Raw genomic sequence first — 17572 nt, 5'->3', positions numbered from 1 at the left:
TAAGGCATCCTGCTATGGGCCCTTTTTAACCTTCCTCCCCATTTCGTAAATAACTTGTCCTTTTCTGTGCAGCCTCTTCTCAATCTCCCTCATGCTGAGGATTACGTGGATAGCACATTTAGCGAGGTGGTTGCAGCTTAGAGGTACCCAGGCAGAGAGGGAATGGGTGACTGCCAGAATATCTAAGAGAAACAGGCAAGTAGTGCAGGAATCCCCTGATGTTATCTTGCTCTTTAACTGCTTTTCCATTTTGGATACTGGTGAGCAAGATGGTTCCTCAGAGGACTGTAGCAAGAGCCTAGTCCATGGCACTGCAGGTGGCTCAGCTGCACAGGAGGGGAGGAGGAAGAGTGGAAGTGCTATAGTAGTAGGGGATTCCATAGCTTGGGAAGCAGATAGGCGTTTCTGCGGCTGTAGACATGACTCCAGGATGGTATGTTTCCGCCCTGGTGCCAGGGTCAAGGAGTGGCTACAGGACATCCTTTTGGGGGAGGTCATTGTCCACATTAGGACCAATGACATAGGTAGGAAAAGGGGTAAGATCCTGAAAGCAGATTTTAGGGAGTTAGGAAGGGAATTAAAAAGCAGGACCTCAAGAGCAATAATCTCAGGATTACTCCCAGTGCCACGTGCTAGTGAACATAAGAATAGGAAGATTGAGCAGTTCAACACATGGCTGGAGAAATTGAATAGGAGTGAGCTCTTTAGATGTCTGAGGCATTGGGATCGGTTCTGGGGCAAGTGGGGCCTCTACAAGAAGGGCAGGTTACACCTTAACAGGACTGGGACTAGTGTCCTCACAGGGAAGTTTGCTAGTGCTTTTGGAGACACATCAAAGGAAAGAAAAGGCACTGCAGTACTGGAGAGAGAGGATGTTTCAGAGGTGTCAGGAGCAGAATCTCTCTGGCTTGAGATAAGAAATGGAAAATGTGCAATATCATTGATTGGTGTAGTATGTAGACCGTCAACTTGTGGAAGGGATGTGGAGAAACAGATTTACAAAGAAATCACAGAGAGGTGCAAACGTTATAGAGTAATCATAATGGGGGACTTCAATTAACCAAACATAGGCTGGGATAGGAATAGTACAAAAGGACAAGAGGGGCAAGAGCTCCTGGAATGTGTTCAAGATAATTTTCTACAGCAGTATGTTTCCAGTCCAATGAGCGGACATGCATTTTTGGACCTGGTTCTGGTGAATGAGTTGGCTCAAATGGACCAAATATCAGTGGGAGAGCCTCTAGGGGACAGTGACCATTGCACCATAAGGTTTAGGTTAATCATGGAAAAGGACAGAGAACAATCCAGAGCAGGGATAATCAATCGGGGGAAAGTCAACTTCGACGGGATGAGAATGTATCTGATTCCAATGAGTTGGAATCAAACATTGGCAGAAAAGACAGTGGCTGAACAATGGGCCACCTTCAAAGAAAAAGAATTGCAGGCAATGTCAGGGTATATTCCCTTGAAGGGGAAAGGTAGGAGAAATAAATCCAGAGCTCTCTGGATGACAAGAAGGATAGAGGTAAAGATGAAAAGTAAGAAGTGTGCGTACAACAGAATATACAATGGAGAATCAGGTTGAATAGAAGGACCAGAGGGGAAGTGAAGAAACTAATAAGAAAAACAAGGAGAGAGAATGAAAGGAGGCGAACATAAAAGGGAATCCAAAGGCCTTCTATAAGCATGTAAATAATAAAAGGGTGGTAAAAGGAAGAGTAGGGCCGATTAGGGACAAAAAAGGGGACTTGCAAGTGGAGGCTGGAGCAATGGCAGAGGTGTTGAATGAGTACTTTGCATCTGTCCACACAAAGGAATAACTTACTACTCAGGCCAAGGTGAGAGAGGAGGTAACTAGTACACTAGAAGAACTTACAATCGAGAGGAAGGAGGTGTTGGAAAGGCTATCTTTCCTTAAAATAGATAAGGTACCAGGATCAGATAAGATGCATCCAAGGGTACTGAGGGAAGTGAGAGTGGAAATTGCAGAGGCACCAGTGATAACCTTCGAGTCTTCCTTAGACACAGGGGAGGTGCCAGAGAACTGGAGAACTGTGAATGTTAAACCCTTGTTCTAAAAGGAGTGCAAGGAGAAAGCTGGCAATTATAGTCCGGTCAGTTTGACGTCAGTGGTGGGGAAACTTCTGGAAACTATAGTACAGGATAAAACCATTAATCATTTTGACAAGTGCAGGATAATTAAGGAAAACCAGCATGGATTCATCAAGGGAAAATCATGTTTAACTAACTGCTGGAGTTTTTTAGGGAGGTAACAGAGAAGGTTGATAAAGGAAACACTCTTGATGTGGTGTATATGAATTTTCAAAAGGCATTGATACAGTGCCACACAACAGACTTGTGAGCAAAATTCTAGGTCGTGGAATAAAAAGGAAAGTAGTCACTTGAATAAGAAATTGGCTGAGTGACAGGAAACAGAGAATAGTGATAAATGGTTATTTTTCAGATTGGAGGAAGGTTTGTGGTGGGGTTCCTCAGGGGTCAGTGCTGGGACCCTTGCTCTCCCTGATATATATTACTGACCTAGACTGTGGTGTGCAGGGCATGATTTCAAAATTCGCAGATGATACGAAGATTGGAAATGTTGTCAGCTATGATGGGGATAGTCTTGAACTTCAAAAGGACATAGACATGATGGTGGGTTGGGCAGACAAGTGGCAGATAAAGTTCAATGCAGAGAAGTGTGAGGTGACTCGTTTTGGCAGGAAAGATATGATGACACAGTATAAAATAAAGGGAGATCCTCTAGAGGAGGTGTAGGAACAGAGGGACCTCAGTTATGTATACAAGTTACTGAAGATGGCAGGGCATGTTGAGAGAGCAGTTAATAAAGCATATAGTATCTTAGGCTTTATTAATAGGGGTATTGAGTACATGAGTAAGGAGGTCATGTTGAACTTGTATAAGATGCTAGCTATGCATCATCTGGAGTACTGCATCCAATTCTGGGTGCTGTTCTTGCGGAATGATGTGAAGGTATTGGAGACAGTACAGACAAAATTCACAAGAATGATTCCTGGGATGAAGAACTGTATTATGAGGATGGAGTGGAGAGGTTGGGACTGTTTTCCTTGGAGAAAAGAAGGCCGAGAGGAGACTTGATAGAGGTATTCAAGATCCTAAGGCATATGGACAGGGTAAGTAGTGAGAAACTATACCCACTCAAGAGAACATCAAGAACTAGAGGGCACAGATTCAAAATAGTTGGCAAAAGGAGTAAATGTGATGTGATGAAAATTTTTTTCACCCAAACTTCCTGTAAGAGTGGTGGAGGCAGGTTTGCTCGAGATATTCAAAGGATTGCTATCTGAAAAGAAAGATTGTGCAAGGTTACGAGGATAAGACGGGGGGACTAGGTGGAATGCTCTTTCAGACCACCAGTGCAGACTCAATGGGCCAAATGGCCTCTTTCTGCACTGTAAAGACACTGTGATACTACAGACCAAGGGGCATAGTAAATACAGCGCCCATGACTGGGAGTAAGTGGGTGTTGGAATGTTTAGTTCAAAAATGCTGCAGTGAAACCACGTTGCATGCTGACTGACATTAAGGTCTGCCTACTTTGCATATTTCCGGCTCATATTCCCTGCACCTACATTAACAACCTACCCAAAATGGCATCCAGCATGGCCCAAACCAGGTGTGTATAAAAGTGTTTGGGCCTGAAACTGCACCCACAGTGTCAAAAATATGAGCGCTATTCAATTTTGTTACCATTTACTGTTGCTGCTCTTAATTTTAGCTATGTTGTTATAACCATATTTTGTTTGTCTTTTCTAGAACTTGAAGAATCTCGACAGAAATGTCCCCCATGCTGGTATAAATTTGCAAATACATTCTTGATCTGGGACTGCCATCCACACTGGCTAAAAATAAAGGAAATTGTTCACTTAATTGTGATGGACCCATTTGTGGATCTCGCTATTACTATCTGTATTGTGCTGAACACCCTTTTTATGGCCATGGAACATTACCCAATGACGAAAAGCTTTGAAAGTGTACTCACATATGGGAACTTGGTATGTGTTCTGCAAACAATATCTGCTGACCTATAGGGTGCCCTATGAGGAGGCCTGCAATTATTTTTAAAATAAAGTTTTGTTTAGGCAAATATTAGTTGTGTTTTTCAACCAATTATTACCAATAATACATTAAGTTTTGCTTGCTAATGCAAGTGGAACATTTTTAACAAGGTAACCAAGTTATGTTGAAATAAGCACCTGCTAAGTGGTTCATGAACATCTCCTAAATTTTGTTCATATAACATGGAACTCTAAAATACGATTTGATAGATTTATTTATTCCACTTGTATTAAAATACATTATAGCTTTGTCCAACTACATTCAACCTTCACATTACAGTTCATTAAAGTGAGCATTGATTGCAGGCTAAAAATTTGACTTTTGCCAATATAGTCTATTTATGCTTACTGTAGAATATAATTATGCAAAATGTTAAGGTTGCAACAAAAGATTCAAAATCAAAGCTAATCAAGTGCCACATTAATTTCAATGTTCTCTTTTTGGTGATGAGTGTGCAAAAGGCTAATGCATAACATTCAAACTTTTTAATGGAATCTTCAGTTGAAATTGAAAAAAATCCATTATTTTAGCAAAAACATTAATCTATTTGTTTAAATGATATGTTTTCCATTAAAAGCATGATAGCCCAGGTTCCCAGACAGAGGATAACAATATGTGAAAAAGTAGAACACTGATGCAAAAATTGAAAACATGGGAAAGAATTTCACCCCTGTCAGGGGGTTTGCGCTGGGGTGGCGGGAGTGAGCACGAACCCGATCGGGTGCGCGCTGCCATTTTACAGCGTGACGCACACCCAGAAGCGCTGTGCGCTCCCTGTGCGGGCAGGGGGGATTCCCTGAGTCGGGGTCAGCACACTTTTGCGCGCGGGCAAAAGAGCACAGAAATCTACCTGAGATACGAAGGTGCCTCAGGGAGATTAGTTTAACCTCTGGAAAATTTAATAAAAAAAAAATTTAAGGACATGTCCCCTCATGTGAAACTGTCAGCTGGGACATGTCCATTAATTTTTTCAAAATTTTTTATTAAATTAATAAACCCTCCATGAAACCTCATCCCGCCCGTAGATGAGGTTTAACGAAGAATGCGAAGGCCGCCTGCCCGCCAATCTTAAGGTTGGACGGGCAGCATTCCTAACAGCTTAAATTACTTTGTTAATGACCTTGATAGGCCTTTGACAGTTCGGCAGGTGCGCAGCCGACACAGCTGCACGCCCGCCGAACTGACAATCTAAATGAGCGTTCCCCGCCCCCGCTCGCCGACCAGAGAATTCAGCTAACGATTGAATACCCTGGTGCCATTTTTCCATTAAAACTAGTAGAAACTGACTGCCTAGGGTGCGAGGTAAATAATGAATGTACTTGCCCCACAGTTGTAAGGACACTGTGATCTTCAAAAGATTTCAGTTTCTCAATCAATTTATTATACTTACTGATCCTGTGAGAACTGATAGCCAGAAATTGTACAGAATGCAATGTTTAATTTCTAGTGAAATGTGAAAAAAAGAAGCAATAACCCCCATATATTCACCCAGGTATTTACCGGTATCTTTACTGGTGAAATGATTTTCAAAATCATAGCCCTGGATCCTTATTATTACTTCCAAGAAGGATGGAACATTTTTGATGGCATCATTGTGAGTCTCAGTCTAATGGAACTTGGTCTTGCTAATGTGGAAGGACTATCCGTGCTGCGATCTTTCCGATTGGTAATTATAAGTATTTTATGTAAACCTGTTTTATACACTTTACACTTTAATGCTCCAATATTACAGTTAGCTGAAAATACACTTTGCTTTATTTATGCTTGGTTTTGGAGAATTGCAAATTACATTTTAATTTATTTTTTCAAAGGAGTTAGATGTGGGAACTTTGAAGATAAATGATAAAACTACTGAAGAACATATTATTATGCTGAATAATATTTTTTATCATGAACCATTGTTTTTCAGCTCAGAGTTTTTAAATTGGCGAAGTCATGGCCAACACTGAACATGCTGATTAAAATTATTGGCAACTCAGTAGGTGCTTTAGGCAACTTGACTTTGGTGTTAGCCATCATTGTCTTCATCTTTGCTGTGGTGGGCATGCAACTCTTCGGTAAAAGCTACAAGGAGTGTGTCTGTAAAATTGAGAAGAGCTGTAAACTGCCTCGCTGGCATATGAAAGACTTCTTTCATTCCTTTCTAATCGTGTTCCGTGTATTGTGTGGAGAATGGATTGAGACAATGTGGGATTGCATGGAAGTAGCTGGTCAGTCTATGTGCCTCATCGTCTTTATGATGGTCATGGTAATTGGTAACCTTGTGGTACGTAACAAAATATTTTTGAAAATCTTTTATGATTAGAATAGTAAGTGAACAAGAAAAATGACTAATATTAAAATAAATTTTAAAAAAATATTAAAATATTAAAACTAATATTACTGCTAATAGTGTATTGTGTAAATTAAGATTTTAATAATTTGTAGCACTTGCTATTTGAAGATACTTTGAAAAAAAATTAAATGTACACATTGCACCTAGTAGTTGCTAAGGTTTGGGCGAAGAATATTGCCTTGGTAGAAGGCAGTCCCTAGTGTATACATTCATGATGGTTCACAGGACAAGTATTGCATGTACTACAAAGTACCCAAAATAATGAAAAGTAAAATACTGCAGAATATGGAAATCTGGAAATAAAAACAGAAAAAGCTTTATGTTGCCCATTTTATGTATGAATGTATTGGATATATTCAAAGGTTAATATATTTATACATTTTGACCTCCAGGTATTGAATTTGTTTTTGGCTTTGTTACTGAGCTCATTCAGTGCTGACAACCTTGCTGCTACAGATGATGACAGTGAAATGAACAATTTACAGATTGCTATGGGGAGGATACAGAGAGGTGTTGATTATATAAAAAGAAATGTCCGACAATTTTTTCAGAGAACCTTTATCAGAAGGAAAGTCACAGAAGACATCAAACCTCTTGATGACTTGCATAACAAGAGAGACATATACATCTCTGATCATACAACAGTTGAAATCACTAAAGAGATTGACTATCATAAGGATGGAAATTGCACCACCAGTGGAATTGGCAGTAGTGTTGGGAAGTACAATGCAGACGAAAGTGACTACATGTCCTTTATTCACAATCCAAGTCTCACTGTTACTGTGCCAATAGCTGTGGGAGAATCAGACTTTGAAAACCTAAACACAGAAGACTTTACTAGTGAATCAGACCTGGAAGGAAGCAAAGAGGTAAGAAGGTATTTTGTTCTTCTGTTATATAAAATAAATAAAGGTGAATTACGGTTATATGTGGCATGATATTGCAAGTAAAGGTAAGGCTGTTATAGTTGAATATTTTCAGCATTTATAAAGAAGATATAAGTAACCTAGCCTAAAGTTATATAAATTACTTACAATAGTATTTTTAATGTTACAATATGTCTTAAAACCTGTGACAATTTAAGAAAAGGCTATGTGATTTTGAGATATGTTTCAAACTATGCTTTAATCCATTTAATTTAATTCTTAAAAAATTACCAACAATAAATGAGAGAAATATCTTAAATTCTATGTATTTATAAAACTGATGCATGATAATATATAATTATAATAAACTAAAAGTGACATGAACAATTATGTATAACCATATTTCTCTTTTCATCAGTTCTTTATCGTATTCAAAATCGCTATGGATAGTGCAGAGTCAATACTTAAATATTACTAAACAATGCTATTGTTAGCTCAACATTGACTTACTAATAAAAATCCAATAGAATGGTTTCTACATGAATTACTGCATTTGTTTTTTTTTCTGACTCGTCCTCTCCTCAACTCCTACAACACTTGATAGCTTCTCCCAAGTCTGCCCCCACCAGCTCTCAACAGATTCATGCCCTATATGAGACTGATTTATGGCTTCTTGAATCCCTCTCAATCCAAGTCCAAACCATTCAACTCTTGTCACTTTGACTCAGTGGATACTGACATAATAAGCAGCTGATTTTCCACAGGCATTGCTCCCCCCATGTCTCACTTCAAAACTGCTACCATTATTCCTTTCCTCAAAAAGCACTCTTTTGCTTTACTATTGTCTCCGACTAAACCTCTAGTTCTACTTTTCCCTTCCATTCTGAGATCCTTAAATGCATTCAGTCCTTCAGTTTAGTGTGAATTCTGTCCATAACAATGAGGCTGCCTGTTCCAAAATTAGTGATTATATCCTTTGAGATTACTACCACGCTCTTGTTATCTCTCCTCGTTGTCCTTCACTCTCTGCAGCCTTGAATATGGTCAGCCACTCCATTCTGCTGCACCACTTCACCTCCATTATACTGCCCTCACCATGTCTCTCTCAATACAGCCAGCATATGTGCCTTCCCTTCCTGCATCCACACAGATGTCCTTGGCTTTTCTCCTATTTGCATGCTGCCAATCAACAACTTGTAACCATGAAAACAGTTTCCATAAATAACTTGATGATCCTTTGTTGAGCTTCTAACCCTAGACCCTGGTGATCACTGAAGCCACTTGTTTCTGCTTGTCTAAGATCTCACACTAGATTCTCTATCTCATCTCCACTGTTATTGAAACTTATCCATGCCATCTTCATCTCCTGGCTCAGATTCTACAGCCTACCATGTGGCACCTACCTTTCCCAGACTAAATTCAGCTTATTTATTGTCGTTACTGACCTAACCAGCATTCTGCTCTCAAATGTGTTCATTTCAAAATCCTCTTTTACAAATTCCTCTTTGATCTCACCTGCTCTGTCTCTGTAACATCCTCAATCTTGCCATATTATTTTGCACTTCCCATTTTTTCAACTCAGGCTTGTGAGTCTCATTCTTCCTCTGCTGCACTTTAAGGTAAGAGCATTCAGCAATAAAAGCATTGGAACTCTTGTTCCTAAACCTCTCCATCTTTTAATATCCTTTTCTACTTCAAATGTCTCAGCAATCTAGTTTTTTAACTAAATTTTCCAATACTTTTCCAAACTCTAGTACTGTAATAGGAATCAGTACAGTAGTGATCTTTCTGCATATCAAATGTTTGAAATTGTATATAGTTTCCATTTTTTTCTGTTTCTCAAGTGTGTATTTTGAATGTATTTTTCTCTTAATCAGATTGGAAAATAGGCATTGTGTCAATTTTTAACTTTCAGCATTTCTGGAGTACACAAAATCAAATCTTGACCTATATATTGTACAATTGTAGATAGGTTTCTCTTGTATGGAGTGGTGTAGCATTAGAATGGAACACTGCATTATTAATACATCAAGAAAATGCCAGCAGACCTATTTCACAGGTTACAAGGTAGGGCTATAAGCTGTTAGTTGTATTTCAACAGAGCTGTTGTATTCGTCGCTTAGCCCTGTTCTAAGCCAGAGAAATGGAAACATGATGTAGCAATGTAACAATACTGCGCAGAATGTTGACAGAATATTATTTTAAATAACTTAAGGGAATTATTATGCTGGTTTTCTTTAAACAAAAATGTTTCTGGTCAGTCTGCCAGATGATGCACGGAAACTGATCATGCTTAAAAGTCTTCAGAACAAGCTGCTCAGTAATCCAAGCACAGGGTAATTTTAACTTTTTCAATGGAAAAATAGGGATGAGGTATAAAATGGACTGATTATTTGTTATCAACTGTTTTGCCTGATGATAAAAAATTAAATTACCCCCATAGTGTTTCCATTAGCATAATATGAAACACAAACTCTTCCCCTAAATACACTTGCCTAAAGCCAGATATCTTGGTCACAGGTTGGCAGGAACTAAGCCTTTGGAGCAACAGTAATTAGTGCAAAATAGTTTTTCTGGTGCAACTGTTCTTAGATACTTATGACATCACGTGACATATGTGTTCTAAGTAGAAATGTTAATTTTGTGCATAAAAAAACATTTTGTTACAGTAACATGAATACATTTTTGTGTGCTTAGAAACTTGTGGATACTTGAATATGTTTGACAAGAATAACCAGTCCAGAAGCAATAACAATTTGACATATTATTAATAATTAAATATTGATTTGTTTAAATATATCCTTGTAATATTTACAACTTCTACTGCATACAACACCTGACGGTCATTGAAGTTTTCTTTTACTTTATTGGTGGGATGTGGACAAAAGCGGCAGAGCAGTATTTATTGCTGATTCTGAGGGCATGAAGTCACCCACAGTTGGATAAGGGTGGCAAGGTTCATATCCTAATGGACATTAGAGAATCTGTTGGTTGGAATGACAATCTGGAAGCTTTTTTATGGTTAGTTCTCTGGTGCTAGCCTCAAATTACCATACTTCTTGAATTCAATTCGTAACTTGCCATGATAGAATTTGAACTTGCAATCACTGAGTTACTAATCGAGTACCATACCCACTAGCCTACTCTACCCAAATTAGAATATCTGAAAGTCATACAACACTAATACCATCTTTGATTTATGCAGACTGCCACATTTTCTGGCCTTGCAAAAAAAACCTTTCTCACAATTTCACTACAATCTTTACCCCTTTTGCCTTTACATGTAACGTGTAATTGTCTAAATCTCACTTCTTTTTGGTCATTGTTTTTCTTCTACTGAAAGGCAAAGAGGCAACTAGAAAAATAATAGGGCTGTGTCCCATTAAGATCATACAAGGGAAAACAGTCAGAGATTTCAACATCAATTACAGGCAGGGACAGAAACTGATAAACAAAATCAGAATAAAAATAAATAAATATATGAAATGATTGAAAGCAGTAATTGAAACTGCAGCATTCGGGGGAAGGATAGGAAGATACAAAAATAAAGAAAACCTGAAAAGAATCAGGTCCAAATAATATGAGCTTATCATCGTAGAGAATTCTAGGGCAGGTGGTTACTTAAGTTAGGAGTGTGCACCTATTAATAAAACAATATTAGCAATTACCCAATGTTAAACATGGTGGAAAGATCTGATGAGTTTGCATCATATGGATTGACTTCAAAAAACACTCAAAGCATAAAAATTTGGCTTTCAAAACCAAATTCAAGTTTGAGCATGAGATTGCTTTGGGAAGTGATGCAGAAAAAACACAGGAATTTCACAAGCGATCTTAATTCAATGCACTGTGGTTATGTTTTATATTGTATTTACATCAGACTAGCTTGTGTGCATATATTTTATGAATATTTTATAAGTGATGCAGTTTAAACTTGCATTAACTGGAGTTTTGGTTCTCTTCTTGATGTTTTCTTTTCTTGAATAATTGCAACATCCATCCAGACTTCAAAGTAGATTTAAGTGATCATTGAGAACAGTAAATTAAAAGTAAGGAAATGAAAATTTCTTGGTAGATGTTAGCTTAAATATCACTCATACAGGTGTGTATACAGTTTATGTTGTTATGAATAGCCATTTGCCAAACGTTGCAGCTTTTTGAGAAAATGATATTGAGCTGAAATGAACTGATTACAAGCTGTGGAAATCTAGTAAAGTTTAATTTTGATTTCACAAATGTTAACATGATGCACCAAGAAAAAACAGGCCATGTCAGGACATCAGGTATTTACATGGATTATGCTCTTTACTTGGCATTGGCAACTCTTGCACACTCATTTATCCTAAACTGAACAAATATGGACTATAGAAAATGAAACAGTGTTTGAGAGCAGCTCTGGTCCTACTTAGTCTACGATCGCACAGAGGCATAGCACCCATAAAGCATGTCTAATACTGGAGAGCTATGAGATTACAAACTGAGGAAGAGCAAAGACAGTAAGGCCTCTTGAAAAAGAGGGGAAAGGCCTCCAGAGGATTAGATTGGGCCATGCATTCTGCCCCTGGCTCTGTAATTAGGGCATGGAGTTAGAGCTCCAAAGATCCTCAGCCTACTGCAGGGAGGCCACCTCCGTTGGGCTCCACTGGCAGCAGAATAGCTGCGAGGCTGCAAAATTGTTCAAATTGGGACCTTAATCATCTTAATTAGCTGCCTGACTCCGTGGTATAGGCTGCTGAACCGATCCAGTTCCCTGCCTGCTCCTGGGAAACCTCTCCAGTGACAGGAATGGAGGAGGCCTCATTCTAGTGAGGGGCTTGGGGCGTGGGGGGGGGGGGGGGGGTGTGGTTTGCACCTGGAGCTCCATGGCCATATGACAGAGTCAAGGGCAGGACACCTTCTGCCTGCAGCCCAAACTAATCCTCCTGTAGCACTTTCCCTCTGCTCTGAGGGGTCTTATTGGCTTCCATTCTTCTCAGTTTTAACTTCATTGAGATGTGGTTCTCATCTATATTCCCACCCCCTCTAGCTCCAACTCTGTCTCCACAAGGCTGTGAAAATCCAGCCCTATGTTTCTTGTATGAAAGGTTTCTTGTATGTAACTCCCGCATAAGTCTCATAATAATGTGAAATTTTGCATGACGTTAGGGTGGATTTTCATGAAGTCAGGACCCGATTCGCAGCCACATTCCAGTGTTCCCAATTTCTGTCAAAACAGGATAAGGGTGCAGGCTGGTGTGAGACATGAGCCCACATCCTACACTCCTGACCTGGCCAGCTATGAGGATACGCATCTCCTAGCCCTCTGTAATTTTTGTAGGGTCAAGCCAGCTTTTCAATGAGTCGTTGTTCATGACTCCTCAGAGGTGTCGTGAATCATAGTCTGGATGAGCGAATGTTTTGAAAGGTAAGTTCAAAAGGTCTTACCCATGTTCCCCATGCCAACCTATGTCCCTCCACCCATTCACAATGGTTACCCAAGACCCCATGCTAACCTATAGCCCCTCTACCTACCCCCAATGGCACCTCATATCCCCCATGCCAACTTATGTCCCTCTACCTGTCCCCAGTGGCCCTTCATAGCTTCCATGCCAACCTCTGCCCTCTGTAGAAACACAGAAAATGGGAGCAGGAGTAGGTCATTTGACCCTTCGAGCCTGCTCCGCCATTCAATATGATCATGGCTGATCCTCTACCTCAATGCCAAACTCCCGCGCTCTCCCCATACCCCATAATACCTTTAGAGTCCAGAAATCTATCTATTTCCTTCTTAAATATATTCATTGACTCCACAGCCTTCTGAGGTAGAGGATTTCATAGGTTCACCACCATGTGAAGAGATTACTCCTCATCTCAGTCCTAAGTGATCTACCCCATATCCTGAGACTGTGACCCATTGTTCTAAACCCCCCCGCCCCAACCAGAGGAAATATCATCCCTGCATCCAGTCTGCTCATACGTGTTAGAATTTTATATGTTTCAATCAGATATCCTCTCATTCATCTAAACTCCAGTGAATACATAACATAGAGAAGTGTGAGGTCATACATTTAGGGAAGTCAAACAGTTACAGGGATTACACAATAAATGGGAATATACTAAGAGGGAAGATGAAGTGAGAGATCTTGGCGTACAAGTACACAGGTCCCTGAAAGCAGCAGTTCAAGTAGACAAGGTTGTAAAGAAGGCATATGGAATGCTCTCCTTCATTGGCAGAGGTATAGAATATAAAAATAAGGATATAATGTTGGAATTGTATAAAACACTGGTGAGGCCACAACTAGAGTATTGTGTGCAGTTCTGGTCACCACATTACAGGAAGGACATAGTAGCTGTAGAGAGAGTGCAGAGGAGGTTTACAAGTACATTGCCAGGGTTAGAAAAGTGTAGCTACGAGGAGAGGTTGGATAGGTTGGGGTTATTTTCCTTAGAACAACCAAGGTTGAGAGGTGACTTGATTGAATTATGAGGGGAATAGATAGAGTGGACAGGATAAAATTGTTTCTCTTGGTGGATAATTCTAGAACCAGGGGACATAGATTCAAGATAAGTAGCAGAAGGTGTAGGGGGGACATGAGGAAGAACTTTTTTACGCAAAGGCTAGTGGGTGTCTGGAATTCATTGCCCGAGTTGGTGGTAGAGGCAGAAATTCTAAACTCTTTTAAAAAGTACCTGGATCTGCAGCTTAAGTGCTGTAAGCTGCAGGGCTATGGGCTGGGTTCAGGAAGGTGGGATTAGAAAGGGCACCTGGGTGTCCTTGGGCTGGCATGGACAAGGTGGATTGAATGGCCTCCTTCTGTGCTGTAACTTTTCAATGGTTCTATACTTCTAATACAGGCCTAGTCAGCCCAGTCTCTCCTCATATGACAATCCTACTACCCCAGGAATCAGTCTGGTGAACCTCCGCTGCACTCCTTCAATGGGAAGTATATCCTTTCTTGGCTAAGGAGACCAAAACTGCACACAATACTCCAGGTGTGGTCTCACCAAGGCCCTGTACAGCTACAGTAAGACATCCTTGCTTCTGTCCTCAAATCCTCTCGCAATAAAGGCCAACATATCATTTGCCTTCTTAACTGCTTGCTGCACCTGCATGCTTGCTTTCAGTGTTTGGTGAAGAAGGACACCCAGGTCCCTTTGTACATTAAAATCTCCCAATCTATCACCATTTAAATAATACTCTGCAATTCTGTTTTTTCTACCAAAGTGTATAATTTCGTTACTTATCCACGTTCTACCTCATCTGCCATGCGTTTGCCCATTCGCTCAACTTGTCTAAATCGCCTTGAAGCCTCTTAACACCTTCCTCATTGCCCACATTCCCACGAAGTTTCGTGTCATCCGCAAACTTGGAAATATTACATTTGGTTCCCCCATCCAAATTATTGATATATATTGTGAATAGCTGGGGCCCAAGCATTGATCCCTGCAGTACTTCACTAGTCACTGCCTGCCACTCCAAAAAAGACCCATTTGTTCCTACTTTTTGTTTTCTGTCTCCAACCAGTTCTCATTCCATGGCAATATATTACCCCATCCCATGTGCTTTAATTTTCCACATTAACCTCTTATGTGGGACTTTATCAAAAGCTTTCTGAAAATTCAAATACACCACATCCACTGGTTCTCCTTTATCTATTCTGTTAGTTACATCCTCAAAAAACTCCAGTAGTATTGTCAAACATGATCCCCCTTTCATAAATCCACATTGACTTTGTCTAATCCTGTTGACATTTTCTTTGCGTTCTATATTTTCCAAGTGGCCCCTCATACCTTTCTTGCCAACCTATGTCCTTCCACCCATCCCCAATGGCCCCTCATACCCTCTGTGCCAACGTATGCTCATTTATCCAGTGTACACTTTGTACAGAACCAATGAACCCTATAGTAACAATAGCATGTGTGGAAAAGCTCTAAAAAAGGGTCATTAATTCATAACTCTTTTACAAAGAACTCCTTTAACTATAAAAGTGTAAATAAACCAGCTCTTTAAAGTATCAACTGCAGATGCTGCAAGCACTTGACACCTCTTTATCTTGTGTAAATAAACCTTGAGATATTGAGAAATTGATCTAGGAAAGGAAGCTGTCAATCAAGCAGTGTTTTCCTTTGGGTGCAGCTGTCTCATCAGACTAATTGAAGTCTGGGCTCTTAGCTAAGCTTCATTATGCATTCTTAGCTGTTTTCTGTTGTATTATTTTTGGTGTGACTGGGACTCCAGCACATACCCACCCCTCTCCCCACCGCCCACCCCAGGATCAAATATCCCACCTTTGCAGGCACTTTCTCCTGAGGCGGGCACGCAGAGCTAGTAAATTCCCCAACTCCTACTACCAGCCTCTAGGATGATAGTCCAGCTCTATATGTGAGAAGATTGAAAATATTTACATAAGGCATATTGTGACTTTTGGTAGCAGTTACATGCAACTTATCTAGGAAAACAAAATACATAAATCAGAATTAAGTAGTGTTAACTGTGTTAATAAATATCAAATAGCACGTTATCATGACTAAAATGGTACAGACACAACAGCTAATCCTTTAAATTTTCAGGAAAAACAGATCATGTTTAAAAATAACTCATATGTACACTTGGGTAAGAATTTCAGATGAAGTATTTTCTGATAAAACACAGAGCTTGTGATTTATTCCTATCCTCATTGGAAGTTTGAAGCATCTTTTAAGTCCCTGTGCAACATATAGGGGATCTGAGCTATAGACATTAAGAATGTAGCAAATATAATGGTGTGCTTTGTGTTATTTATTTTTAGCCTTAGTATTCTTCATTTTCTTTGTTAATGACTAACCATAAAGTTCACAAAGGTGTATTACCTCCTGCCGCCTATCTAGCCTAACTTATCTGGTTATTATTACAGCTGTATACCAGAAGCAGACCAGTTTTCATTGAGAAGAGAATTGTAAGACCAATTTGTTGTACATGGAAACTAATTAATGCTCATTGCTGTAAAAATTAAACTATTGCTAAAGGTTATTAATTCTCTTTATCCACCTAAATAACATGTTTTTTTTTGTCTTTTCTTTTTTCCTCTGATGGCCCAGCGCTTTAAACATCAGATGACTTTAAGTTCAGCATTAGCTTCTTGGCATTTTTAATAAGTCTTGTTTCAGCTCACCCACTGTATTCAATCCATAGCATATTTGATGCTTTTCTATTTGCATTTATACGTTTAAAATAGAAATAATTATAAATAAAAATAACATTGATTAGGGATGCAAGGTTTAAGCTAAGCAACAAGAAATCTTACTATTTTAGTCATTCTGCAGGAAAACAGTCGGGCAGCTGAACCAAACTAACCCCAAAGCTGGCAGAGGATTTCTAAGTTGATTAATTTGACCAAAACTGAAGACCAAATTCTAGTGAAAGTAACTTGTAGAATACCAATATGCTATTTGGCTAGTGCCAACTTAAACTGCATATTTTGCACTTTTGACACACGCAGTATAAGTGAACTAAAGGTTCAGAATCATTTGATTTGATGGTGTGGAAAGATAAACTACAATGTTTTTGGTACATGGAGCTGCAGATTACCTATACTTAGTAGTACTTGATGGAATGATGCATGCAGTGCTGGTAATCTAAAGACATTGTGGTTCAATGAGTTTTTTTAAGACCGAACATGATAAAATGTGCACCCGACTTACATCAAGGAAATTTAATACTTCTAGATCATTGTTTCAGTAGAATTATTGTACTTGGTCAGTGTCACTACCAGTTAGAAATGAATTGCTAATCTACTGCTTATTCTAAACATATATAATTTCTATCTCTCTTAACAGAAAGTCAAGCTTCCACAAAAAACTTGTGTTTTTGCAAAAATTGCTCTTAAAGGAATTTGGTTATTACTGTGCTAAAAGATTCAAATTTTTGGACAAAGAAGTAAACTGATCTAAGTCACCTGCCTGAAATAGATTAACATTTAAAACATGAACCATCCATTGTTTTTTGGAAAAAAAAACAAATAATATAGTGCTTGACAGTTTAAAGAGCAGACTGGAAATTATTGGTCATCACAATCCTTAAAAGAATATAAAATATCTTTGTAAGAATTGGCAATTTCACTTGCAGTGTGTCACAATAAGTTCAATCAGAATGTAATTATGGAGAACCTCCCTTGAATCACAATATATTTTAATAGGCGACTGAATTTGAGTATGTTCGTGTTTTTAATTTAGTTTTTGAGTTCAATTTAATATTTAAGTCATATTAAGTTAATATTTAATATTAAGTTTAACAGAATATCATCAAAAATAC

At 39.0% G+C, this 17572-nt stretch overlaps 1 protein-coding gene across 15 annotated transcripts in view; it reads left to right on the top strand.

The window, feature by feature from the left end:
* scn1laa (sodium channel, voltage-gated, type I-like, alpha) overlaps positions 1-17572 on the top strand; it is a 190635-nt gene that overhangs the window by 69379 nt on the left and 103684 nt on the right. For 14 of the 15 annotated variants that reach the window (XM_041200429.1, XM_041200421.1, XM_041200417.1 and 11 more), the window contains 4 exons: positions 3799-4037; positions 5594-5767; positions 6011-6367; positions 6829-7305. In XM_041200429.1, the coding sequence (XP_041056363.1) occupies positions 3799-4037; positions 5594-5767; positions 6011-6367; positions 6829-7305 (1247 nt within the window). Of the gene's footprint in view, positions 1-3798; positions 4038-5593; positions 5768-6010; positions 6368-6828; positions 7306-13094; positions 13104-17572 lie in introns of all 15 variants that reach the window. The other variant, XM_041200420.1, reaches the window with a different exon arrangement.

Source organism: Carcharodon carcharias, chromosome 12 (assembly GCF_017639515.1).
Source record: "Carcharodon carcharias isolate sCarCar2 chromosome 12, sCarCar2.pri, whole genome shotgun sequence".
Classification (NCBI taxonomy): Eukaryota; Metazoa; Chordata; class Chondrichthyes; order Lamniformes; family Lamnidae; genus Carcharodon; species Carcharodon carcharias.
Note: the sequence above shows the minus strand (reverse complement) of the source record. Positions and strands in the feature narration are given on the sequence as shown.